Genomic DNA, 24,805 nt, shown 5'->3' with positions numbered 1-24,805 from the left:
TTTTTCTTCTGTGCAGATTTTCAGAGGACTATTTATCTTCTCTGGGGAAAACCATTGGTAAGTGAGGGGTATGGGTTTCAAAAACAGGCTGCTGCACAGCATTTTTAGAAATCGCTTGGAAAGTGTCTGAAATGTTAAAAGGAAACAAATGATAAGACAGAGGAAGGTAAAAGACTTCGTTGTGTATCTAAGTGCTGTCTGCTCTTTGTTTGTATCTTCTTGTTAGCTCAACCAGCTGGCTACCATAGTTGTGTATGAAAATCAGTTTGATATCTCCAAGCTAGGAGTTCGTTTTTCTTGTCAGCTGTTTATCTCTGGTTCACAAATATCCTTCAACGTGATGAGAAAGCAGTGCAGACTAGAAAATAGATGCACAGAGATTATGCTGCCAAGCATCGCTTCGCAGAGCAATTGAGGATCACAAGAAGCTGATAGGATTTCATGTGATGTATGTAAATGTAGTTTGTCAAGCTAATCTTAATTCAGCATTTATTTTGGTCGTGTTTTACGAATATATTAGAACTGTGAAACTTAATGTGTGAGAACAGAATAAAATAGAAGTGTCTGTGTAGACTGACTGCAGTATGGGAATCTTAAATCTATAGAAGTTTGAAGGAAGAGAATACAAGCAAAAAGGAGGAGAGAGTTCTGAGGCGTTCAACGTGGACTCAGTGGTGAACTTAGAAAAATGCTTTCACAAAATAACAGCTGAATGATTTCCCAGTGTGGTATAGAGTATAACAGGTAAAGTTTCAAAGTCAGACTTAAGGTACTTCATCTGTTGTTCTGAATGTTTAAATTGCAATGGATAGAGAATGGAGACAGCAAGAAGGAAAAAGAAAAGCAGATCTGAAAATAGATCCTACTGTCACATGGGAAAATACAGCAGGTGGTGTTGTCTCTTCCTTCCATCATCTTTGGTGTACTCATAATTAGTTTTATTCAGTTAACGTGACACTTTAGAAAACCTGTAATGCTATAAGTGGTTTTCAGAAGTGTAGCGTTTATGGGATAAAGTGAGCTATTGGCAACACCAAAGTCTAGAGTTTCTAGCTTGACAACAAGATTATTGAAAGGATTTAAAGAAAATTCCTAAGGCACCCACCTTCATGTCAAGAAGACAGGAGAGATTTTGGAGATAAGCCATATTGTTAGCTTTTTTTTTTTTCCTGCATGGTCTCTGCAATCCATGTCAGGAGAAAATTGCCCTGAACTATTCATTTGCTTATCTTGTTGCAGGTAATCTTGTGCGAGTTGTACCTCATGGATTGCTGGTATTTTTCCCATCATATCCTGTCATGGATAAGAGCCTGGAATATTGGAGAGTACGTTAATTGTTTTCCCTTTCTAGGTGGTTTGGTTGCACGCTTCAGGCAGTTTGCTGTTATGCTATTTAACTATGCTTATTAAAAACGTTTCTGCCCACATCTCCATGTGTCTGGCATGGAGAGGAGCAGATGGTGGGGGAAGTCTGAGCACCTCCTTTCTCACGAGAATTTCTGGTAGATGTTTACTTTCACGTGAGCATTTCTGATATGTTCATTATGTGTCCAACAGGAGCATGATTTTGCTAAAAGAATAGAAGAAGTGAAGCCAATGTTTGTGGAACCCAGGAATAAAGGAAGCTTTGCAGAGGTAGGGAATTTGCACTATATACCTGTAACACATCTTCAAGCTATTGTGATGTTAAGTAGCTCTCTAAGTTGTGCTTCGGTGTTAACTTCACATTCCTAGAATAAAATAGAAATGTTTGGAGAGCTTCTCTGAACTGTATGTTTTCTATTCAACGGTCCTTTACTCTTCCATGGAATTGTGCATGATTTAGTAGTCTTCATTTGAAATCCAGTAGTGTAACAGTGCTGTCTGCTTGCCACTGAATCATGTGCTGTTGATTATTATACAAAGTCCCATCCTAGCTTTCTCAATTATTTAAGTTTTCAGTTTCTTGCTTTCGTTTTGCTTGTTTATGCTGCTCTGTGTGCTTCTAAGAGTTAGTAATATCCTTGAATTGCTTTCCTGGATTGCGTGTTCTGTTCAGGGATTTGGAGAAATACAGTACAGTCCACGGTCTACTTCAATCAGAAGTATCTGATGTCAGCCTTTTATACTTGCCCAGTTTTATGGAGATAGTTTAAGCAAAAATTGTATTAACCTTGTTGTATCTTTTAGGTAATGGATGCATACTACAGTAAAATTGCCTGCCCTAAGTCCAATGGAGCTGCTTTTTTGGCAGTGTGTCGAGGGAAGGTAATGTAACTTGAGAATTTATTTTATCTGCGATCAGATTACGTATCGTTTTGAATTTAACAAGGATGTTTATGTTGTGTAACCATAGTCAAGGGGGGGGGGGGGGGGGGGGAAGTTGACTGCCCTGAAGCCTTTTCAAATTTATGTCAAGTATATATATGTTTAATGCCTGTTTTTATTAAAGAGAGACATCTCAGAGCTCTCTAAAGGGGATGAGCATCATGATACTTACATTTCCTGTTGGCTGCGAACAGAAAGTTTGACTCATTAGATGAGAATAATTTTGGAGGAGAATTAAAAGAAACAATTGTAACCGTGCATGTTGGAACGACACTGATTAAAACCAGAAACATTGCTCAATTTTGAGGATGAATGTTAATTTCAAGTCCCATGGATGCAAGTGGTGGCCTTTCATCTAAGTGTTGATAAATTGATTTATGATACCAGTGGAAACGTTTGTGATGTTGCAAATTACTCAGACTTCTTGCTACTGTCTACCAAGAGAAACTCTTCTGAGCCTTTAGTGCATTTCTTCAGAGTAGCTGTTGGATCAATTAAAAAATGTAGCTCTCTATGGGCAGGATTCTAGTGAATGTGCCTGTCCTTCCAACAGCAGTGTATCACTCTGAGAGGAGCAGCATCTGTGGAGAGACAGTGCTTTGCAGTAGCTTGTAGTTGAAGAACAGTTAGGTTATTGTACTTGTAGGATTAATAGTATGAATGCAAAATTGGAAACGTCTGAGAAAATAAACCAGAAGAGTTATGTTGCCAAAGACGTGCTGTGGCTGCTCTTCCTGTGACAGTGCTGGTTTAAGCAGAGTAGAGTTGGTCATTTCACCCACCCATTCCTGCCATAAGTTCTATTGCAGCTGTTTATGCAGCATGGTAAAAGAGGTGGGAGAACAACTTTGGCCAAAGAACAAGCCAACTTTTTTTTTTTTCCATGAGTTGTTATTCAGTCTGTTCAATTCTGTGGTTTTGTTCATTTCACAAACTAGTTTGCCAGCACAGCACAGGACACAAGCATATACAGGGCTGGGAGTGACAGCTACTTGGGCAGATGGAAACATATAAGCTTCACAGCTAGTAATGTCTGTGGTTTCTGAGCAGGTTCTTCGTAGCTTTTAATTACTGCTTTGAATTTTTTTCAGTTTATTTTTAATATCACCAGTTTGCCATGTTCTTATTCCATCTTGTTAACAATTAAGGATATGGAATGTTGAATGAGATGTTCTGACTGACGTTTGAGATGACGTCTGAATACAGCTGTTCTGCTTATACAGGAATAAGACACATATTAATTAATAGTTTTGGCAGAGGTATAATTTGTCAGTCTCCCAGAGGAAAATGCCAAGTTTAAAGTCATAGTCATTAAAGCAAAAAGTCGTTGGAACTCTTTGTAACATATTTGCTCACTGCACTTGGCTAGGCACTTAATTTAATGGAGGAAAAAAGTCCAACAACTGCTTAACTTGTCTGAAATATCACTTCAGATCCTGTTGATCATGAAAACCCCTCTCTCTTCAGGCCAGCGAAGGCTTGGACTTCGCAGACATGAATGGACGAGGAGTCATCATTACTGGCCTTCCATTTCCTCCTCGGTGGGAGCCCAGAGTTGTTTTAAAGATGCAGTTCTTGAATGAAATGAAAAAAAGCAACATGGGTGCACAGGTAATACTGGGCAGCTATAGCTTTTGGCTGTTTGCAGGTTTGTTGTGCCTTTCTTTTTCCTTCTTGTCTCTATGGATTTTGGCTTTTCTTCCCAGCCTTGTGAGATCATGAATGTCAGACAACCTTAGGAGTTTGTCACAAATATATTCACATATTTCTGAGAATTTGGACCCTTAACATTATTTCTCTGCTGACACGATTGCAATCAAATATGGCTCGAAAAACAGTGTAATTAAAATCTGGATCAAAGTCTTTGCATGCATTTCTTTTTGCAGAAAAAGGGTGAGAAGAAGAATTGCATGTGCTGGTTGGTTTGTTTGTGGTGGTTTTTCTTATTGGTATTGTCTCAGACACGAGAATGAATGGCATTATAAATTTAGTTTATTTTCCTGCAGGTTAGCTCTTAGGTTCACTGTATTATTTAATACCTGTTGGAGTGCCAAGGAAGTCAGTGCATCATCTACTGAGTAGCTCCTGAAGTTGTATGTTACCACTTGAGTTTTCTGTGTCCCAGCTGTGATACTTGATTCAACCTGAATTTGGCTTTCCTAGGTTTTGAGAGATTTTTCAGAAGATCTTCTTGATGCATCTTTAGGTGATTTAGAAATAAGTAGTGACTGCGTGTCACAGAGAGTGTTTTACCTGGTGACTGATATTAATTGTTTCTCCCACATATTGCAGTGTTTATCTGGGCATCAGTGGTACAATCAGCAAGCTTCCCGAGCTGTTAACCAGGCTATTGGCAGAGTCATCAGGCATCGCCAGGACTATGGTGCTATCTTCCTATGTGATGACAGGTGAAACCTTTGCTCTAGATATAAACCTGTATCAACTTTGTATCCCAATGCATTTATTCGTATTTTGTAAGTGTGCTTGCGTTACTGTTTGGAGAAGGCTACAATTCATGAGTAATTGAATGTGTAAAATAATTGCACTGCTTCAAGAAGGTAATTTATTACTTTTTTTGTTTTATATTTTCTCCATCTCTCGTTTGAGAAGGTAGCCACCAGAACTGCAGTTCTGGAGAAGATGAAAATAAGGAAAGACTGTATTGCTGAAGCAACAAGAATTTAGTTGATAGCCCTCAATGCTGAGGCCTGACAGGGGATGTTGGCCAGCAGTACTACTGTTGCATAGTTAATATCATTCAACCATGAAATCTTTAATTGGGTGATGGCACAGTACATGGTAACAACAAAACCCTTTTCTCCTGTGTGCAGACATGAGTATTATTTTTGCTGCAGTGTTTCAATCTTTTGTTTTCTTTCTGTTCCTCCCTTGTCCTAGCATTTGTTTAATTCGTTTAGGCCATCTGGCAAATAATTATCTCCTTTTCTAATCCTACATAGATTCACAACTGATAATGTAAGAGGCAAGCTGCCTTCCTGGGTCCGCCCTTATGTGAATGTTTATGACAACTTTGGGCATGCAGTCAGAAGTGTCTCAGTCTTCTTCCGTGTTGCTCAAGAAATTGCAAGTATCTTTAAGAAGCAAACAAACTAAAAGCTTTTTTTCTTTATAGTAATGGAAATACTAAGATGTGAGAGAGGTGAGGGAGCCAACTCTAAACAACCTTTCTTTTGGGGCATCATTGGAAGCTTTGTGGAAAAGGAAGTATATCTGAGTGAGCTATGACAGGATATGGTGTCATGTTGCACAGCTCATTAGGTTAGATCACAAAAAAAACTTCCTTTTCCAGTCATTCCTAAATAAATAGTGTCTTCACTGGATGGCATACAAATACAGAAACTGATGTTAGTATCAAAAAAGTACAAAAACTTCCTGGCCCTCTGGGAGAAGGTATATACGTCAAAGAACCAGTCAAACCCTTAAATGTAGATCTAAGCTGACTGGTGTGAAGAGTGAGACAAACCCAGAAGTTATTACATTTTATGGCTGGGCCTTCTTTACTAGTATGATGTCTCCCTTTGCATTAAAAAACTCTTCTTCTCAGTAGTAGTTCCTTGGTATAAAAGTTAATCCTTGACTTTGTAATGTGCTGGAGAAAGGCGTAGCAAGAAATGGGCTGAGACCCAGAATGGGGAATTCTTTGGCCTCCAGATGGAGACTGGGACTAAAATAAACATGACAGATTTGAATGATTTCCTGGAAGATACTTTGACCAAATACAAGTTGTTCAAAATCATAAGTTTCAGACTTTTGGATGACCTGATGATACTTTTTGATGATAAGTAGGAGTTTTATCGTAAATAGGAACCTCAGCCCAGTGTGCTTTGCCAAAAGGAGTGATGTTGCAGGAGTGCTGTTAGGAAGCAATTGTTCTTAAACAGTGGTGCATGCCTTTTCTGTTCTAAGAATTGCTTAGTGTTAAGCCTGCTTACTATACTTCGCCTGTATGTGTCACCTTCTAGTTATTTGATCCTGTCATCAAAAGCACAAAAATCCAGAGCCCTTAAACAATCTTACTGTTAAAAGATTTTTGGGACAAATGTGATGTCTTCAGGTCATTGGCAGGATTTCTGGTTGCAAAGGAAGTGAAGTGGCTTTTGTCTACTGTTAACATTTTGTAAACTGCTTGCAGATGCCCCCGCCTGTGGCACAATGCCTTTCTGGCTCTGCTGTTACCCTGAGTGAAAATGATGTGGAACCTTCTACTTCATCTGAGCGGATCCTCTCCCTGCAGAAAGCCAAAATTTTGGATGACCATGTTCCCAGTTTGAAGAGGAAAAGGATAGGTAGGTTGGTGTCCTCACAGATACACTTTCTGTTGTTGTTTTAAGATAAAGCAGGAAAGATCGAGTAAGGGACTAGAAACTGGAATGGGAGAGACAATGCATAGGACTCAAAGAACAATGTTAGTCTGGTCAGAAAGGACGTAGCTTGGTGCTAGGAAGTCAGAGTGCCAATTGCAACTACAGAACAAAGGTGTGGCTTGCGAATGTCTCCTGCAGGACAGTTAGTGGAATATCTTTGTTCAAAAAGTAAAAACTGGAACGCTGTTCTGACTAGCACTGGCTTTCATATATCCTTCTTCCATCCTTTAGTTTGAGTGACTCCTATATAGTGATCTGGGTAAGAAAACAGAGGGTGTTGGCCTTCAAAGAAAACAGTATTTTAAAAGTTGTGGTTAGCTAATGCGAAGTAATAGATTTCTCACATCAGAGATTGTTTCAGAATGTTCCAGCCTGTTTTGCTTCATTTCTGAACAGCACAGTGAAGTCTGTTTATGAACTGATTCCAAAGAAGTTATGACTAAGACTGAGTCTGAGGATGAGACTTCACTTAATGTCTAAGCCAGTCTGACTGCAGGTTGTCATTTATAAAGAGGTTGTCTTGGCCACCACCTTTTTCTCCCTCGATTTCCATCTGTGCAGTTATGTTGAATCCATCTATTGTGCAGCTGCAGAGCAATTCAGCTGAGCTTACTCAACTGTTTACTTTTCATTCCCAAAGGATGGGTTGGAAATACATGACTGAAATGAAGGTAGAGGGAAAAAGCTTAATTATGTAACTCTTTCACTGTAAGCTTTTAATGGCACTTAGCTGTAACACCAAACTACACTTGTAATCCTAACTTTGGCTACCAGCTTCTTACTACTTATACATTTTTGTTTTGTAGTTAAGTATACTTAGATTCTCAAAGCAGTTACTTCTCTTAGTAAACAGCTCTATGTAACCCATTTTACCAGGTAGAGGAAATGTATTTTGAAGAGAATGCCTTTTTGAAGCAGCAAACTGATACTAATTTAACACCAAATTCTTATATTTAAAACCAATTGCATATGAATTTTGGAGAGTGAGGATATGTATTCCTGGTACATGATGGTGGCTGTGTCTTATGGCTGCTAATACTGTGAGATTGTAGCATCTCTTATGTTGCCTTTAAAAATAATAACAATAAAACTTTTTAGTGAGTGAGTCATTTAAGAGCAGGGACTCATGTTTTGTCAGGGAAATCCATAAAATATAGCATTCAAACACAGGCAACTGTGGCAGTAGAGATTTTATTTTACATTGATTCAAAGCCATTTTAAGGTTAAATATGATATCCCTTTAGGAGAAGCTTGAGAAAAGTCCTGACTTAAATCTGTACCTCAAATTGTAGTAACAAATGCTTGAGAGATTTTTGGAAATGGTTGAGCAAGGCAGTCTTCTTCTTAAGTCATAGAAAGCAGCTCTGCAAGAGATGGAAGAGGAGATGAAACAACACATCTTTGTGGATTGCTCAGTAAGGTTTTTGAGTCATTGCTAAGTCAAAGAGAATGCAAGAGAAAGTTCAAAAATGTTAATTTATTATCTGCATTATGCAGTAGTGCCAGTAAATGGAGATGGAGCATCCAACCTCTGTACAGAGTATGAACAAGAAATGAACTCACCTCGAAGACGATGTATTGGGCTTTTGGATGCATTGGAGCGCAATGAGAAGAACAGCAAAGAGGCAGAGGAAGATGATGGTTTGTCAGGGGAGGAAAAGGTAATGACCATGCTGCAGCAAAATAATTACAAGTAAAAATTGTAGGCTCCAAAGCAAAATGAGTTTGGCATTGATTTAGTAGTACCAGTTCAACTGTCTTTTGAGGAAAAACTAATAGCATCAGAATCTGGAGGTTCTTGTAATTAAGTTAAACAAAGAGATTTCTTGCCACATCCAATTAGATAACAAATGGGTACGTATTTAGACTGTGCTCCATAACTGGTGACCATGTAGGTTCTGAAAGCTAACCATGCAGTCTGGGGAGCAAAGAGCTCTTAAAGTAGAGGTTGGTAAAGGCACAGTTCCACCTGAGTGGAATCTGTGTCAGCAGATGTGAACAGGTAACAGATGGGGAAAAAAAAACCATGGGGTTTGACTGATTACTAGATTGTAGACTCCAGAAACATCTAGAACAACTTACCTAAGCAGTTCGTTAGGGGAACATGCTTAAGGGAAGGTGCGAGTGTGTAAGGAATATCCGAGGAGTATTTAAGAAGCCCTAAAGCATATAAATGGACATGGATTCATGACAGATGAAATGTACAAGCTTGAAGAAACAAAGCATGTTTTGCTTGTGTGTAGCTGGTGAGAAATCAGCTCCATCACCCATGGGCACCTTAATCATGATGTGGTGTGTGCACACCTGAACTCATTCTTAGGAAAGCCGAGCACATCTCATGGGGCTTTGTCACTCTGAGAAGAGTGTCCTGTTCACACAGCTGCACTGCTTTTGGTCTAGCTCAGGATTTCCTTAAGTCAGGTAAGTTGATGGTCTCAATGATTTGGCAGTGAGTCAGCTCGTATGTCCATCTTCCTGTACAGCATTACTATTTGCCCGTGGCTTGCAAAAGACTGTGGTCATCCTGTGCTGCACCAAAACTGGTGACCTCTGGTATCAGAGGTCTGGGCAGTGTAGTGCTGAGATGTGCAGTGCCTCTGAGGGAGCCAGATTTCATGCTACAAGTCCAGTGTTGAGCTGTCATTACTATCTAGTGCATTTGGACTGACAGTATGGTCTGTGCGCTTTCATGGCTTTATTCACTATCCATCATAGGAGCTGTACTATTCTGTTTATCTTCTGTCAAAGTTGCACTGTACCCTTGCACCCTGCATGTGGAAACTAAGCTGCTGTCATTCTGATACAATTTTATTGGGTGGAAAATTTCTTTCTAAGGAAACAAATTTTTGTCCTCTCAAAAAAAAAAAAAAAAAAACCCAAAATACATGAAATAGTATCTCAGTCCATTCAAAGAGTGATTTGAGAGTTTTTTTCTTGCCTTGTGAGAAATACTTTGTGGAAGCCTTATGTCTTCTGCATCGTACTATGAAAGATTTTGCTCATATGTGGTCTGGGATGAGAATGGAAAGATATCTCTGGACCTTTTTCTGACTTACTGTGTGCATTGTGCATGTTCGACTTGCACCTTGCATTCCAATTGTTCATTCTGTTCCATGACGTTTATACAGAATATATTTAAATAGGTTCTTACCTTGCTCAGATCTGTCTGGAATTCACTCTCCTTGCAGTGTTATGAGCGCACTGAAGCCTCTATTTCTGACTATCAGCAGCTGGCAAATCTCCTGGCCTGGAGTTTTGTTTGTTTTTATTGCTTTAGGTGTGATTAGTTCAGTTTGTCTCAAACTTTGATCTGAACAGACACTTAGAAGCCACAGTGGAGTAGTGGAGTACGGTTATTTCACTGGTTCTTCTCAGAAATAAACCACACTATTCTGTAAATGGGCTGATAGTCACGTACTCACTAAGAAACTCTTTATTGGGCAAGAGCAAAGAAATAAATCACTTGAAGTACCTGCTTTCTCAACAGGTATGTAGAAACCACTGGGCAATATGGGGCTATCCCACTGCTTCATCTGTTACTCAGATGAATGCTTGTAGTGTGCTTGATACTGACTTATGCTAGTGTTGGAGACTGCTGTTAAGCAATTCCACACCTTTTGTTTGCATGCACTTGGCTTTTGGAGCTTTGTGTATGCCAGAGTTCCCACTCGCAGTTGTACAAATGCAACTGTTTGTTACTGGAAATGGGGAATGCAAGAGAACCTGTTGAGCCGTAGGAATTTCTAATACTGTTTCATCCCATCTGACCTGATATTTCCTACAAGACCACTTGGGTTTCTCAGTATCCCAAGAGAAGTCATGACAGTTTCTTCAGTGAGAAGTACTTTCAGGCATGAAAGTGAGGGGGCGTGTGAGACATCGCTTCCACACCTATGTACCCTCCCAGGCCTACCCTGAAACAGTTAGCTGTAAGCCCAGCTTTGCTTCATCAGGAATCTACTCTCTGATTTCCTCTGCTTGGCTCTGTCTGTCTAAAATGTCCAGTAGATCATTACTTTCTAAAAGAAGGTAAGTGCCATGGTCTGCTTTGCAATAATTTAGGTTACTTTGTTAACCTTTGAGTGGTGTCGCAAGCTGGGTTAACAAGCTTTACTACTCAAAATGACTAAACTAAGTAGATTATAACTTTGAAAAGCATTTTGCAGAACTTTTTTATTTATTTCAATTAATATTTATAGGCACAACGTCTGTCAACGCTTTCCCTTCAGTATGAGAAGAGGTTAACAGATGAGCAGAAAGGAGGAAGGAAGAAAATAAAGCTAGTCAACAATCCAGTACGTTTTTTCATGCGTCTCTGCCATCCTTTTGATATGTAGAATGCTGTCATTTGAATTGAAAATTTCCAGGCAGACAGATAACTGATATGGACTGATGCTGATGCCAAAACAAATTTAGTTTTTTTCTCTAAATTATAAATATTCATGAGTGCACATCTGAAATCTGTTTCTGACATGCTCTTTCTCAAATTTAGGCATCACAAGTCCAGTCAAGCACAAAGGTTCAGGTGGAGTTATGTGAAAAGCTTTGTTCTCTGACTGTGATTACCTTTGAAACATCACCTCCCATTCACCCTATGTGGTGGGTGGATTTGTTCTTTTTTTATTAATGGTAGAGTCTCAAATAGTATAAATGACCAACTTGGTTTGGGTAAGTGATCACATTGTGACCCCACCTGTTGTGCATTGATGTACACCATGTTAGCAGTTGCCCTTTTGTTTTGTGTTGTCTCCCAAGATGACAGAGGAAAGCATGGTAAAAATCCTGATGCAGTTTGTTGCCTGAGAGCCATGGTAAATTCATGGGGATCATGAGTGATTGTGGAGGCCAGTAGTTATTGAAGATGCTGTCCCACTGGGTACTGTCTCTCTGCCAGAGTCTGCCAGTCACTTGGCATCCAGAGCTAATAGAGTAGTCACAGATCCTGATGTGCTGGCAGCCAAGGTGTGAGGAAGGGAGCATGTTCATTGCAGAAGGTTGTGTTTGCAGTTTGTTGTTACGATGAATCAGCCTAGCCCTGAAAGTTGCAGCAAGCCTCATTTCTCTTAATAAGCCTTATCCTAAGAATAGAATTGTGAAATGAAACTTGGCTGCCTTCTCTAGGAAGTGCTCCTCTGAAGCAGTCAGTTTTGTCAGCAGAGAAGATGAATATCATTGCTTTTCTTTCACGAGGAAGCAAATGCAGATGTTAGGAGTAATGTTTTAGGAATAGATATGATAATCATCTGGGGAAATTAATAGTATACTTATGCCTCAGAAGGTTGCCCTATGACTTGAAAATGTGTGATAAGAGTCATAGTTACACATGTTGGAACTGAGTAAGAACATTGTGATGTGCACTCTCATAAAGGAGGGTTAGTTTTGAATCTTTTTCAAGTTCCAACTGCTCGTGATTATAGAAGATAAATGTTTCCCAATGCTGGAGAGTAGTCTAGCTTGCCTGTGTGTTAGAGGAACCAAAATACAGGACCACCTTCCAGTGTTGAATGTGGATATTTGCTTTTCTTGTGTTACTGCATTTATTACAAGAATCACAGTAACATATTATATGAAAGCACTGTGTTGTTCTATGTGCAGTCCAAGGCACACAGTCATTATTACTTAGTATTTAAGATATCTTCTGCTTCCTGAAAGTCTCAAATGTTTAAAGAATGTTGCAGAATTGTAAGCATCAATTTCATCTGAATCCACCTGAGAGTTGTTTCTCTTCTCATCCTGCCTACTGAAAAGCTCTCCTGTCTTCTCAGCTAGCCAGTAAGATAGCAGACCCATCTGAGCCAAAGAAGGCCCGAGCTACCCTATACATTGCAACAGTGAAGAAGACCCTAAGCCAACAAAGCTACAATCTCTTCTCTGAGGCTCTTCAGCGCTACAGGACCACAGCTGACTTCAATACTATGTTATCTCAAATGAGTTCCCTCTTTACAGAGGATGAAAAAAAGCATATCTTGTTGCGAGGTATGATGAGTTCCCTGGTGTATTTGCATGGCATGACTTTGTATTTTAAATAGACTCTGTTTCATGAGGACAAGAGAATCTGAAAACGTCCCTGATCGTTTATTGTACATATGAGCAGAGGGGCAGATTCTTCTGTCACTTCATCTGCCAAAAATAAAATTAAAGCATAGCTACTCATGTTGTAAACTATGTAAGGCTAAGAAGTGGGAATATGAGCACTTGGGAATGATAGCCACCATTTTTTTCCCAATTTACCTTGCTTACTATGCAAATAAGAGAACATTAGATGTCGTCCATTACCTTAATGTGGCAATCTAGTGTTCTAAAGCTGCATACACATAAAGTTCACTTGGCTTGCAGTGGGGTTTAGGTTTTGTTCCGTAGGCACTTTACAGTGAAGTGAGATGATGTGTAAATTGCTTCCTGTTTACAGTGGAAAAATTACAGTTATCACCTACAGCTTTACTGGAAGATTGCTCTATAATTTAACTCTGTGTTGTTCTTAAGTGTACTGATATAAATACTAAAGAACAATATTTAGGCTATAAGTTATTTAACTGCACTAACCCAGAAGTCCTACCATCATAAGTTTCTGTGGCATTTTCTATGTGTTGTGGACTGATTATTTTTTTTTTTTGTATTTATTTATTCTTCTCCCCTTTCTCTAATGAAAGAATTTTATCAGTTTGTTCGACCTCACCATAAAAAACAGTTTGATGAAGCATGTTGCAATCTGACCGGAGTGGGCTGTGGCTACAAACCTGAGCACAGCCTCCTGCTGGAAGAGAGAGAGGGGCTGGCAAAGAAAATAGGTGAGGAACTTTGGACCTTGTCTAATCATAAAGTGAGATGCACCTAATGTGTAAAAGCGCAAGGGGTGAAAAGCAAACTTGATGAATCAAAATGAAGCTTAATCTCTGCTTTGTGTGATCCTCCTGCCTGCCTTGCTACAAGCATACACAAATACCTGCACTTTGGTTCTGACAATGGTAGTAATGATGCCATCCTTTTTCAAAAGGGCATTTTACTGATGTTTGTATCTTGAACCTACTCAGTGGATTTCAAAACTTTATGTGCATTCCTCTGGCTGCTTTGCTACACCATAGTGCCACAGGAATTGTGAACAGCTGGTGCAGCCTCTGAAATCCTGGAGGAGTAAGATGCTAAAGGAGCAGGGTGTTGGTTCATCCCCTCAAAACAAAGGAATACCTCTACGTCTTCAAGTGTTTCCAGCATAGTGTGGCAAAGTTTGAAATACATCATTCTGTTTTCGTTCTTCCTTAAGTTCACTGCTAACAAACTGGTTTGCTTTAACAGAAGAAAAAGAGAGCTGGCAGAAAACAACGTTCTCAGAGAACTCCTGCAGTCAGCTGAATCCTGGACTCCACTTGAACCAGGGAGGATTTCACTTGACAACAGGACAGACCAGTGCAGGTATGCTTCGTATTAAGTAAAATCACAGTCCTAAGGTATAACGTTATGTTTTGTTTTATCTTTGTAAATCCTCCCAATGGGAACCAGTGTTTCCTGTATTCACCGAGCACAGTGGACCAGCACCAGCTCACTGTCTGTAGGTAGGAGTGAGGGTAACTGAGAATTTTCAGCAACGATGGTACAAAACAAACGCAAGTTAGTAACTTTTACTAAGGTGGATGTGAAAGGAACCAACTAAAGACAGAAGTCTGCACTAGGTGTTGACCTATGCCTGTCAGCGAGGGAGAGGGTGAGTTGATGAGAGTACTGCGTTTCCTGTTTGCCCAGGGTTTGTGAATGGGAGATATTTGGGGAATGTAATTTTAGAGAGGTCAGTGTGAATTTAGGTATAAAACAAAATGCAGTTCCTGTTTTGTTATCAGGAATGCATACAATTCCGGTGTGGACACTCCGTTTTCTGCAGAAACGGCGACCAGTAAATATATTCTCATAGTTACACATAATCTCTACCTGTATCCTTCTAATCTCTTACTGTCCAGTATTTACCCTTGAAGTCAAATGCTCAGTTCTGTTTTGGTTACTGATCTTCCTGAGAACAGCTGGGAATTTTCTGCATTTCTTACAAGGAAATGAGTAGGATAGTTGGGCAGCTTAGATGTCTGTCTGAAGAGAGAGTAAAGAATAGTCAGACTAATCCTTTCTTTTTAAAATAAAAATAAATAAATAGAAAGCCAGTGATTCTTGGAAGGCTTTTGAAAGCTATTCATCTGTGAGGCCATGTTACTACTTTTGTTTAGTTTCCTGGTTTTATTTTGGATTTTAAGAACTCGGGCATGAAACAATCTTTGGTACCTTCTTTTTTTTCCTGAGATCTGTGGGATTGATCTGCACAGAAATTTGTTTCTGCTAAAAGCAATTAAGATAGCAGGAATAAATGTATGTAGTAGTGCTGTGACTCACTCCCTGCTGGGAAGGGTCTGCTCCTGTGAGAAGCTGCCAAAGACAAAATTCACACCTGTCTTCTTTCCCTTTCCAGTAGTTGAAGTCAGTCCATCTTTTAAAAGTTCGTTATCTGCTGTGAAGGATAAAGATTTAAATACCAAAATATGTGGTTGGTTAATTTAAATCAGCTTATTATATATTTTACCTATGTTTACATACCTCTAGTATGCAAAGCATACTGTTTTGCTCTAAAACCTGTCAGAAACAAAAAACTGACACTTTGAAGAGAAGTCCACTCAGGGTTTAGCGAGATGTTCTTGGCTACACCTGTCTTCTCTGCTACTCTTGCACTGTACCATCTATTTCATTATTTTGGGTGGGTTGGTCTCTTTTGACATCTTGCTTTCCTGTTGGAGGTGCAAAAGGCCACCTCTTCTCTTAGTATTAGAAAAAGAAATATATCTTTAAAATTGCAGTCAGGTTTACTTGCCTGTGTATCATGCCAGTGTCGTTGGGTAAGCCATCTATTTATAATGCTTGTGCTCCTTTAAAGGATAGCACGAAGTGTGATTTGCTGCTGACCTCCATGCACAGTCTCTTCTGTGTTACCTATTTCTCATCCCACCCAGTGACCATCTGACACACTGCTCCATTGGAAAGATTTTAAACTCCCAAAGATGCTAATGAGGTTCCCCAAAATTCATTTGCTCAGTTGGTGTTGCCAGGAGCACCAAGGTCGTGTCTGAGCAGGGCATGTGGCTGTGCAAGCAGCAGTAGTTTTGAAGTAGCTCAGGAACCCCTCTCTGAATGAGGAGAAATGAGTACAGAGGACTGCTCATCTATGTTCTTTGTCTCTCAGGGGATAACACCAGTCAAGCTACAAGCAAAGACACAAAAAATGTGTCAGGCTCAAGGAGAGATCACCACCAGGTCCTCAGGACGACCTACCTGAATGATGTGAAAAAGGCTTTGAAGGAAAGTGCTTACAGCCGCTTCCATGAAGCACTGCTGGCTTACAAGAGGACGGATGACTATGATGCTATGATACCAGTGATAGCAGCCCTCACTACTGAGAGGCCAGAAGACTTTCATCTCCTACAAAGTAAGGGTTATTCTAAAAACCTTTTTTAATCAGTTGAAAATAGTATGTAGGTGCTGTGATCCCATGTGAAGAACAACCTTCCCCTGTTCAGTAGTTAGTTTATAAATTCTCCACTGCCTGGAGCATTGGTAAACATCTCCTCTTCCATCTTCTACTCTGGCAAACCAGATAAATGGAGTAGCAGGAGTGCTGTAGTAAATGAACTCTATTCAGAGAGCAAAAAAATGTCCAAGGTTCGAAGGCTGCCTCTGTTCAGTTAGAAACTCTTCATGGAAAAAAATTAGGTAACGTGTCAGTAATTGCAGTCTAAACCTTCAGTCAAGCTGGCTTCAGTCAAGTGAGTTCATTACCTTTTTTCCTTCCTCAATTACGTTACGAGTAGTTGTTCTTCAGATAAGACTACTGCACTCACTGAATGTAGTTCTCCTGACTATGGCAGGTCTCTTGGCTAGCTGTAGCAGTGGTAAGTTCTCAGTTCCAAGTAAGCTGAGATTGTTTTCAGTATCAAATACTCGTCTGCCTTCTAGCAAGGAGAGCTTGGTAATTACAGAAACCAACAAAAAGACCACGTGCTCCACAAACCTGAAGATACTCTGAGGAACAGGGATGATTTTGCTCATCTTCCAAATAATTCCTTCCCTCTGAAATAACCATTCTTCCATAGTCAGCCATTCATTTCCCTACACGTTTCACTGTGCTTTCTTTTGGGCAGGGTTTACCATGTTTGTGCGCCCTCATCACAAAGAGCAGTTCAGACAGGTGTGTAAAGATCTGACTGGAGCGGCTGGTGGTGATGAACAGAAGCAGCAGCAGATGCAGAGTGAGAAGAGTGCTGTGACTCTGGAGAGGTGGTTCACTAAAAGAGAAAACTGCCCTAAACAAAGTGAGGGTGAGTGTTCCTCTGAAGTTTAGGCTCCTGTGTAGTGTTACGATGAGCAGTGCCTGACAGCTTTGGCTGTGGTACACAATGATATGTAAAGGCAGATCAAAGCAATTGGCCATGTCCAGGTTCTGTAAAAGAACAAACAAGCATAGGGTAGAAGGCAGCGGGAGATGGGGAAGCACGAGGAAACAAGAAGAAAATCTGTTATAGGGCTATCTTTTAAACTGTGAAATGGGTGATGACTGAAGGCAGAATTTTTTGCACCTAGGAGGGTCAAGAGAAAATCAAGGTCTTCTGTGTCTAAGAATAGTTTACCATGGAATTATTTCAACATAAAGACCCTCTTCCAGTAATAATGTTGTGTGTTCAGTACCAGAAACTTCAGGTGTTAAAACAAAAGTTATTCAAATTCTTTTGTTCTTGTACAATGGGAACTTACTGAACTTACTGCTAATTGTGTTTTGCATCATACTGTATCGTGTGCTATTGTTTTTATGGTCAGATGGGGATGTTCCTAAGAGTGAAGTTCCAGAAAAAAATGAGGGAGAGACTTCCTCCTCGTGCCTCAGCCAGAAATGCAAACTTGAGTTACCAAAGACTGAAGTATCTAAAGAAATCAGTAATGTGAGAGCACCCACAGCTCCTGGGGTTGTGCCTAGCTTACCGCTAGAGCTGGACCCAGAGTTTGGTAGGTATAGGTGAGCTTCTTAGATGGGGTTCTGTTATTTGCAGGAATAAACAGAAATGCAGAACTGAGAATTATGCTGATTATCTGTTAAATTATGATTGCTTCCTACCTGTATTTGCACTGGAGCAATAATGTGTCGTATGGATTGCAGAGTAGGATTTGTACTGCCACCTGCATCTGTTCCATCAAAGTACTTCACTATCTTTATCACAGTGATGTAATAGTTTCCTGAGAACTTGCAGATTTTTCTCAACAACTTCCTGGTAAAGCAAGGATGTAAATTTTCTTTCTAAATGGGGATTTGAAGCACCAAGAAATTGAGTGAGGTCATATGAAAAGTGATACAACAAGGCCCTGTATTGCATCATTAAGGTAAAAGAATGTCATAAAACCCATGGTTCACTGGTTTCTAGATTGCACTGGTGGAAGTGTGTGTTGCATGAGAATTTCACAGGTGGTTAATGGAATTTAGTAATTTCCTTTCTCTCTCTTCCTCTCTCCCCCTCTGCACTCTAGGAAGATACCAGTGTCCTAACTGCAAATCTGAGGATGATGTGCCCTTAAAATGCCCATTGTGCATCTTCACTTGCTGCAAAACATGTTGGGAGCAGTTCTTAAAGGTTATCTTGTTTATTAGTTTCACTTTTTCCTGACACTGATAGGAGATGCTGTGCTTTTCAGGAGATCGATGTGAACAGCCCTGGAAATCAAATTCTTCTGTTCACAGAGAGAAAATCCAAACCCCCATGTTTAAGTTCACCACTTGAACATTTCCTCTGTCATCTTTATTTTCTGTGTTCTGCAGTGTGACTGAAGGCAGAACTCTTCTCAGCTTCCTTCAGATGCTTTCCCCTCTAAGGACAAGGGGAAATGGTTTCAGACTAAAAGAGGGAGGTTTAGATTGGATAAAAGGAAAAAGTTATTTATGAGAAGGGCAATGCAGCAGTGGCACAGGCTGCCCAGAGATGAGGTGGGTGCCCCATCCCTGCAGGCACTCAGGTCAGGCTGGGGGGCTCTGAGCACTGATGGAGCTGTGGGTGTCCCTGCACGCTGCAGGGGGTTGGGCCAGATGGCCTTTAAGGGTCCTTTCCAACTCAAGCCATTCTATGATGAGAGTCATTCTAAGAATGACTAGCATACATCTATAATCTGTGCTGCTGAAGACTCGAGCTGTCTGTTGAATAGGATGAGACCCCCCTGGGAATTTCTTGGTTAGGCAAGCATTTATGATCCCATTCTTAGAAATAAGAAGGGAGATTGTTGCATTGTCTCAGCCCATAAAAATCTGCCTTGTACACGCCTGGGGAAGAACTCATTCCTGTTGCCAGTAAGACATAGCTTGTAATTATGGTTATGTCAGCTTAAGAATTCACCTAACTAGAGCTGTGGTATATGAAGCAATTTGTACCATTGTACTATGGTGTTCATTTGGGGGAATTTGGTGATTCTGAGGTCTGTTTTTTTTGTCATTCCTCGTATTAGTGTGCATTTTGATAACTCATAAATAAATCTCAGAACTTGCTCAGCTTCAGCTTTCTTTAATCACCCTTTAGTGATTGCACATCTTTTAGGCTGGGAATTAATATGAATAAATCATAGAAGTATAATAGCAGACATACTGAGTCAGAGTAAAGGTGCATCTAATCCAGCATCCTGTCTCAGACAGCAGCCAAAACAATATGGCTAGAGGAGAATATGTGAATGTGGCACATTCCTGCAAATAGCTTTCTCAAAGCTGAAACCATTTGCAGGACAGGAATTCCTGTGAACTTCTATCCCTTGTGTCCTATGGCAAGCACTTCCACAGCTTGGTCAGATGTTATGTGAAGAACTGTCTCCTTTCTTTGTTGTCATTGTGACCTGTTTCTTGGTAGTTCATTTCAATGTCCTGCTTATTTAAGAGGGATAAATACAAAGTTCTCAAGAAAACTCACTATGGACATCCTGTCCTTCAGAAGTGCACCTTTTGGAGCTTTGGTCTTTCTGCATGCACTGATAGTTTGATCCATTTGTCTCCTCTGTAAACAACTTAAATCAAAATCTGTATTTCTAAGGATCTTTTCCTTTCTCTGAACAACAAGCTGTGACGTAGCAGATGTAAGAAGCATCTTCTCATTAGCTGTGTCCTTGAGGGGTGTTTGTTGTTCTGTGGTCTTTGCTGTATAAAGCATGAAACTGTACGGTCTCGACACTGTCTCTCTTTAGTTGTGACACATCCTTCTAGTGATGAATGGTTCTCAGAGTACAGCAGTGTTATTGAAAAGTCAGATATTTTGATGTTTTGGGTGTTACTTTAGGACTGATGCAGAAAGACTTTTCCAGGTGGTCAGGCAAAAGTGTGCTCTTTGCTCTTCATGTAGAAGAGAGGGAAGGATGTCTTGCTGGAGAGCACAGGTTTGCAAACATGCTGTCTGCAAATATCCCACGTTCCCCTAACCAACCACAGAGGAACCACCACCTGATGCTTCCACCCCATTGCAATCTCTGCTCTGGCTCATGGTGTGGGCATTTTCCCTCCCCCGATGGCACTACTGCTGTCTGAGCTCTCATCAGATGGTGTCAGGGGTTTGTTGCCATTGATGAGATTGGATTTGAAGACTCATCTAGGACAAGTTACTCACGCTATATTTCTTCAGTTCAAATTCAGCTCAGTGCATGCTGTCTTACTTGAGGAAGTGACTAACAGCCTTATTAAAGACTCAGTGACTTAAGGTTTGCAAATTGTGTTCCTTTCCAATTTGTTGTGTTGCTGGAATAGCTTTGTGCTGGAGAGAGTCCGTGAATAATATTGGAATGTTTCTGAAACTTGGAGGAACAACCAATTCCCTGCAGCTTTGTGAGCATTAGAGAGATAAGTGCTGGATGAGGTGGGAGGCTGCCAATGTGTGAGGGAAGGCATTGCGTGGAGCACACATGTATGCTGCCTTTGCTTTTTAGTTTTACTGTGCAGAGATCCATTGCTGCTTTTCAATATTTAAATGCCTTATTCATTCATGCTCTTGTAGGTATTCCAGAGAAACTGGAATTTATTCTCCTTTGGGCTATTTAGATGCACTATGGGAGAATAAGAGTTCCACAATTATATGTTACACTTAAAATTTGGGGGATTATTTGGCAAAGCAGTGTGTACACGGAGGTAAGATGAGTTTCTTCTCCCCCTCCATTTATAGTATTTTGTATTTCAAGATCGAAATACAATGCCCTAACCTACTTTACGGTCCATACTTTGTATTACAACAGCAAACTTCCATTGGAGGGAAGGTTATAGGCAAGGGTTTTCTAAATGTAAGTCAAGAAGCGTGCTGAAACCTGGGTTGAGAAACAGGTGTGTCACGTACCATCTTCTGCTGGGTGCCTGGAAAGGTGTGTGGTTAGGTGAAGAAATAAATGCACTCTGTACCTCTAGAGGAATCTTGGTCCTGACCACATGTGTCACTGCTCTCCTGCTGTGCCCACTTCCTTCTCGTCTGTGCCAGAGGAAGTTCACGGAACTCCTCGCTGACTTTACAGCACTCTGCCAGCAAGCACCTCTGTACTTCACAACAGCTCTTGCAAGTTCTTGAATCATGTTCTGTTTCCTCATTCCTTATTCTTCCAGGTGTGCCATAGCTGTAATTCTCAGACAACTGCTCTAAAACTTGTTGCTACTTCACTGAGCAGCCTTTTTGTTTTCCTCTGTGCATTGCTAGCAATTAAAGCAGTGATTGCATGGTAACACCACATCTAAAAATAGTAGGTATGGTATCTTGTGAACAGTGAAATGACAAGCATTGGTTATATTTCATATCAGACCATTGCAAACTTGGAAGAGAAAGTTAATATATAATCTATACGTGTTCTTCATTGGCTTTCACAGATGAAGAAGTGCCCGGAATGCTGCTGTGATGTGAAGAAGAAGCGCTTGGTTCGAGCTTATTTCTGGTGATGGTGCCCCTGACAGAAAGGGCAAGTGCTTCATGTCAGCAGAAATAGGCTCCTGTGTTCTGACCCCAAGCTGATAGGAAGCCAGAGGAAGGTTCTTCCACACATCTCTGATCCTTGATGCTGATGAACATGCTGTGCACCAAAATGTGCTGTTTTCTTCCTGTAAACCAAGTCTGAAAGGTCGGGTGTTCACTGCTGGCAGAAGGCAAAGCAGCATTGTGCTCTGTTGGAACGAAGACGGTGAATTTCTTATTTACTTTAGCCTGTGAATTTTATATTGGCTTAGACCTAATTCTGCATCCTGGAGGAGGCTGTCGTCGCTTGGCCCTTCAGGTAATATCCATTCCTGGAAGAGCCCTACAACAGTACTGTGTTGGAGTGGAGCAGGCTGGACACAGCCCTATGGACCCAATCAGTGTTCTTGGAAGGAGCAGTTCATGTTCTGCTGGTGTTTACCAGCAGCTGTTGTCTCCAATAGCAGAAGATACCGAAAGAAGGACTTTTCTTCAAACAAAATCAAGTGGTTGGACAGTGAGCAGAGATGCTGTACAGTGCTGTGCACCCCAGAGCCAATATCTTCCACAGTGTTGGGATTTTTGGCAACGTGCTTCTAAGGAGGCTTTATATTCTGCCTAGCACTGGCAGTGTTATTTGATGGTTGTCTTCCAAGAAGAAAAAGGACCTAATTGATTTTGATCTGTAAAATAAGTGAAGTGGAATGGGTAAAAGAAAGAGTCCTCAATACTTTCACTCTCTGTAAGTAGTGGGAATAAGGGGTTAACTTAAAAATAAGATCAGTTTTAAGTCATCATCAGTCACTTCTCTTAACTGAACCATAAATAAAAACACTTTTATATATTGGTTGGGCTTACTTTAATTTTACTTTTTACCTGATATAGAAACAAGAGCTGGAGTGCCTGGCAGGAGTACATGGAGAGCTCTGTGCTGTGGGACTTCTGACATTTGAACAGTTATGATCTTTTGCTCATTCCTGTCATTCTTTCCACGTGCTGATTGGTTTTTGAGGTTCTCGTGGTGACGTTGACGCTTCTATTTGTTTTCAGGATTTTGTAGGTGAATATATTCTGTAATAACTTCATTGCTTGTTTCTTTGTTAACCCACAGGGTTTCTATATTCATATATATATATTGTAAAAATGAAGAGAAGAAGATTTGGAGGGATGGTGTCAAGAAGGTGCTAATGTTAAACTCTTGTCCTTTAAAAGGACTCTTTTCAACAAGTATAGCAATAGCTGTTGTATTATGGGAGCAAAAAACCCCAACACTCTCTGGTGAAGCAGAGCCCCCAGCACTGATGTGTTGCTCTGCAGCTTTGAAGCCATCTGGTTTCTCCTCAAGGAATAACCCAACCTGCACAGCTGGATCACCACATTCTGGATTCTCAGTGTGGGAAGCAAGAAGCCCCGGAGCTGAGTGAGGCTGGGAGCAGCGAGAAGCGATTTGGTGATGGTTCAGTTCCTGTTTGCTCTACAAAGACCTGTGGGAGAGCTGCAGCTTGCTGCTGGTGCCACTGGAGGGAAACCACAGCACGGGAGAGTGAGCAGTGTGGTCATTGGTGAAGTGCTTGATCAGAACGTGGTGCAGTTTTTATTACCTTTCTTTCCACAACCAGAATAGATTTCCAGCTCTTCTTTCCACACCACCGGGGTTGGTTTAGCTTTGGAGACCGTTTCTATCCGGGAATGTTGCAGTGTTACTGAGATGGGGCAGAGGGACTGTGTTAAAACTTCAGTGCCTCCAAAGAGAGTCCTGTGTTCTTTCTCTTGCGTTTGAGCAGCTGAATCGTCTTGGTGAAGATTTAATGTCTGTGCCTGGGCTTGGAGGACCACACCAACACACTCTGAGCTGCATCTGTGCTCCCAGCAATGGATCTGCTGTTTGTAGGTTGCATTGGGTTGGAGTCAGCCTGGGTTTGTTGCTGCTTTCTTGTGGTCCCTGCCCATAGGTCCCCAGCATGGGGCTGCCTCCAGCACTGCAGGGCAGCGGCACCAGGAACTGTTTCAGGATATGTGCTCAAGAAATGAGAGCAACCTTGGGTCATCTTGGAACGAGCTGGGTTTACGAGAAGAGGCAGAGAAAACGCAGCTTAGGAAGTCCAGAAAGTGAAAATAAGAATGTTTTCTGAAACATTCACGTTGATACATCTGGTGAGAGGAACTGACTGTTCCTGTAAAGGAAAACCTATAATGGACACTCCTGTTGGGTTTTGGGAAGCAAAGTGACACAGGAGTTAAACATCACAAAGGAGGCAACTCAGTGTGTAACTCAGGGCCTCTGCCTTGTGCTGCTCTGACTGCAGAGCTGCCTTCAGTTCTGCTGTGTCATTGGAACATTTCTCCCCACGTACCCTCTTCATCATAAATAAAACAATTCAGAGGAGACCAAACAAAGCAGCCCTATCAGGAAAGAGGTGAAGTGACTACTTTGGGCATTGATAAGTGACTACTGCTAGCAAGGGCTTTCTCTGCTTTACAGACTTCTCTCTGAATAGCAACAAGATGCCTCATTTTGCAATGGTTAGGAAAAGCAATGCTGCTGGGCACCGTGAAGCTCTCGAAAGTGTGAGATGATGGGAAAGTGGAACCGACCCCCTGGGGCTGCGGGGCTATGTTCGTTCCCTGAAGCATCTGCTCAGGTCAGGAGGTCAGGGTGAGTGGAACCGCTGCCTTCAGCAGCGCTGAGCCCTGGTCAAGTAAAAGAACAGATGGAAAAAGGGTGATTAGAGGTGCTTAATTTACTGGCTTTTGTCCCCATGGCAGAAAGACATTGCCCAGAGGAGCCATTTCAGTCCTCCTGAATTGGTGTTCCCCGCTTTATGAGCACTAATCTGGGCTGCTTTTGCTCTAAGATCAGAGCAGAGAGCCCTGGTGGTGCTGCAGGACGGTGTGATGTGCCCTGGCACTTCCTGCAGCCATGGCACCGCTCATCCCCAGCAGGGCACGGGGGCTCCCAGGTGTACCATCCCAACACAGTTCAGTGTCATATGGGCTCCTCCATCCAGAGAGGTGTGTGCAGCTGCCTCAGGGAACAAACCGCCCTTCAGCTGGCTTTGAGTAACCATGGCTTCCCAGATGCTGCGGTGTGACCCTTCATCACATCAACAGCTCATGGGTTTGCAAAAGGAAAGATGATCTGATTTCGGT

General features: G+C 41.2%; 1 protein-coding gene and 1 non-coding gene across 9 annotated transcripts in view; both read left to right on the top strand.

Moving 5' to 3' along the window:
• RTEL1 (regulator of telomere elongation helicase 1) overlaps positions 1-22,502 on the top strand; it is a 36,856-nt gene extending 14,354 nt beyond the window's left edge. The window contains exons 19-37 of one of the 8 annotated variants that reach the window (XM_025142439.3): positions 17-57; positions 1,240-1,325; positions 1,558-1,635; positions 2,170-2,247; positions 3,775-3,918; positions 4,600-4,715; positions 5,268-5,391; positions 6,461-6,614; positions 8,042-8,107; positions 8,190-8,353; positions 10,892-10,987; positions 12,458-12,668; positions 13,343-13,480; positions 13,986-14,102; positions 15,904-16,146; positions 16,859-17,035; positions 17,532-17,717; positions 18,234-18,337; positions 21,574-22,502. In XM_025142439.3, the coding sequence (XP_024998207.2) occupies positions 17-57; positions 1,240-1,325; positions 1,558-1,635; positions 2,170-2,247; positions 3,775-3,918; positions 4,600-4,715; positions 5,268-5,391; positions 6,461-6,614; positions 8,042-8,107; positions 8,190-8,353; positions 10,892-10,987; positions 12,458-12,668; positions 13,343-13,480; positions 13,986-14,102; positions 15,904-16,146; positions 16,859-17,035; positions 17,532-17,717; positions 18,234-18,337; positions 21,574-21,642 (2,392 nt within the window). In that variant the 3' untranslated portion in view covers positions 21,643-22,502. Of the gene's footprint in view, positions 1-16; positions 58-1,239; positions 1,326-1,557; positions 1,636-2,169; positions 2,248-3,774; positions 3,919-4,599; positions 4,716-5,267; positions 5,392-6,460; positions 6,615-8,041; positions 8,108-8,189; positions 8,354-10,891; positions 10,988-12,457; positions 12,669-13,342; positions 13,481-13,985; positions 14,103-14,209; positions 15,871-15,903; positions 16,147-16,858; positions 17,036-17,531; positions 17,718-18,233; positions 18,338-21,573 lie in introns of those variants that run through there. The other 7 variants (XM_015296601.4, XM_004947130.5, XM_025142440.3 and 4 more) reach the window with 7 other exon arrangements.
• MIR1798 (microRNA 1798) lies at positions 926-1,021 on the top strand. Its single transcript, NR_035300.1, has one exon. It is a non-coding gene; the product is annotated as a microRNA 1798 (primary transcript).
• Positions 22,503-24,805: the final 2,303 nt, after the last annotated feature.

Source organism: Gallus gallus, chromosome 20 (assembly GCF_016699485.2).
Source record: "Gallus gallus isolate bGalGal1 chromosome 20, bGalGal1.mat.broiler.GRCg7b, whole genome shotgun sequence".
Taxonomy (NCBI): domain Eukaryota; kingdom Metazoa; phylum Chordata; class Aves; order Galliformes; family Phasianidae; genus Gallus; species Gallus gallus.
The sequence above is the reverse complement of the archived record's forward strand: the minus strand, read 5'-3'. Positions and strand labels throughout refer to the sequence as shown.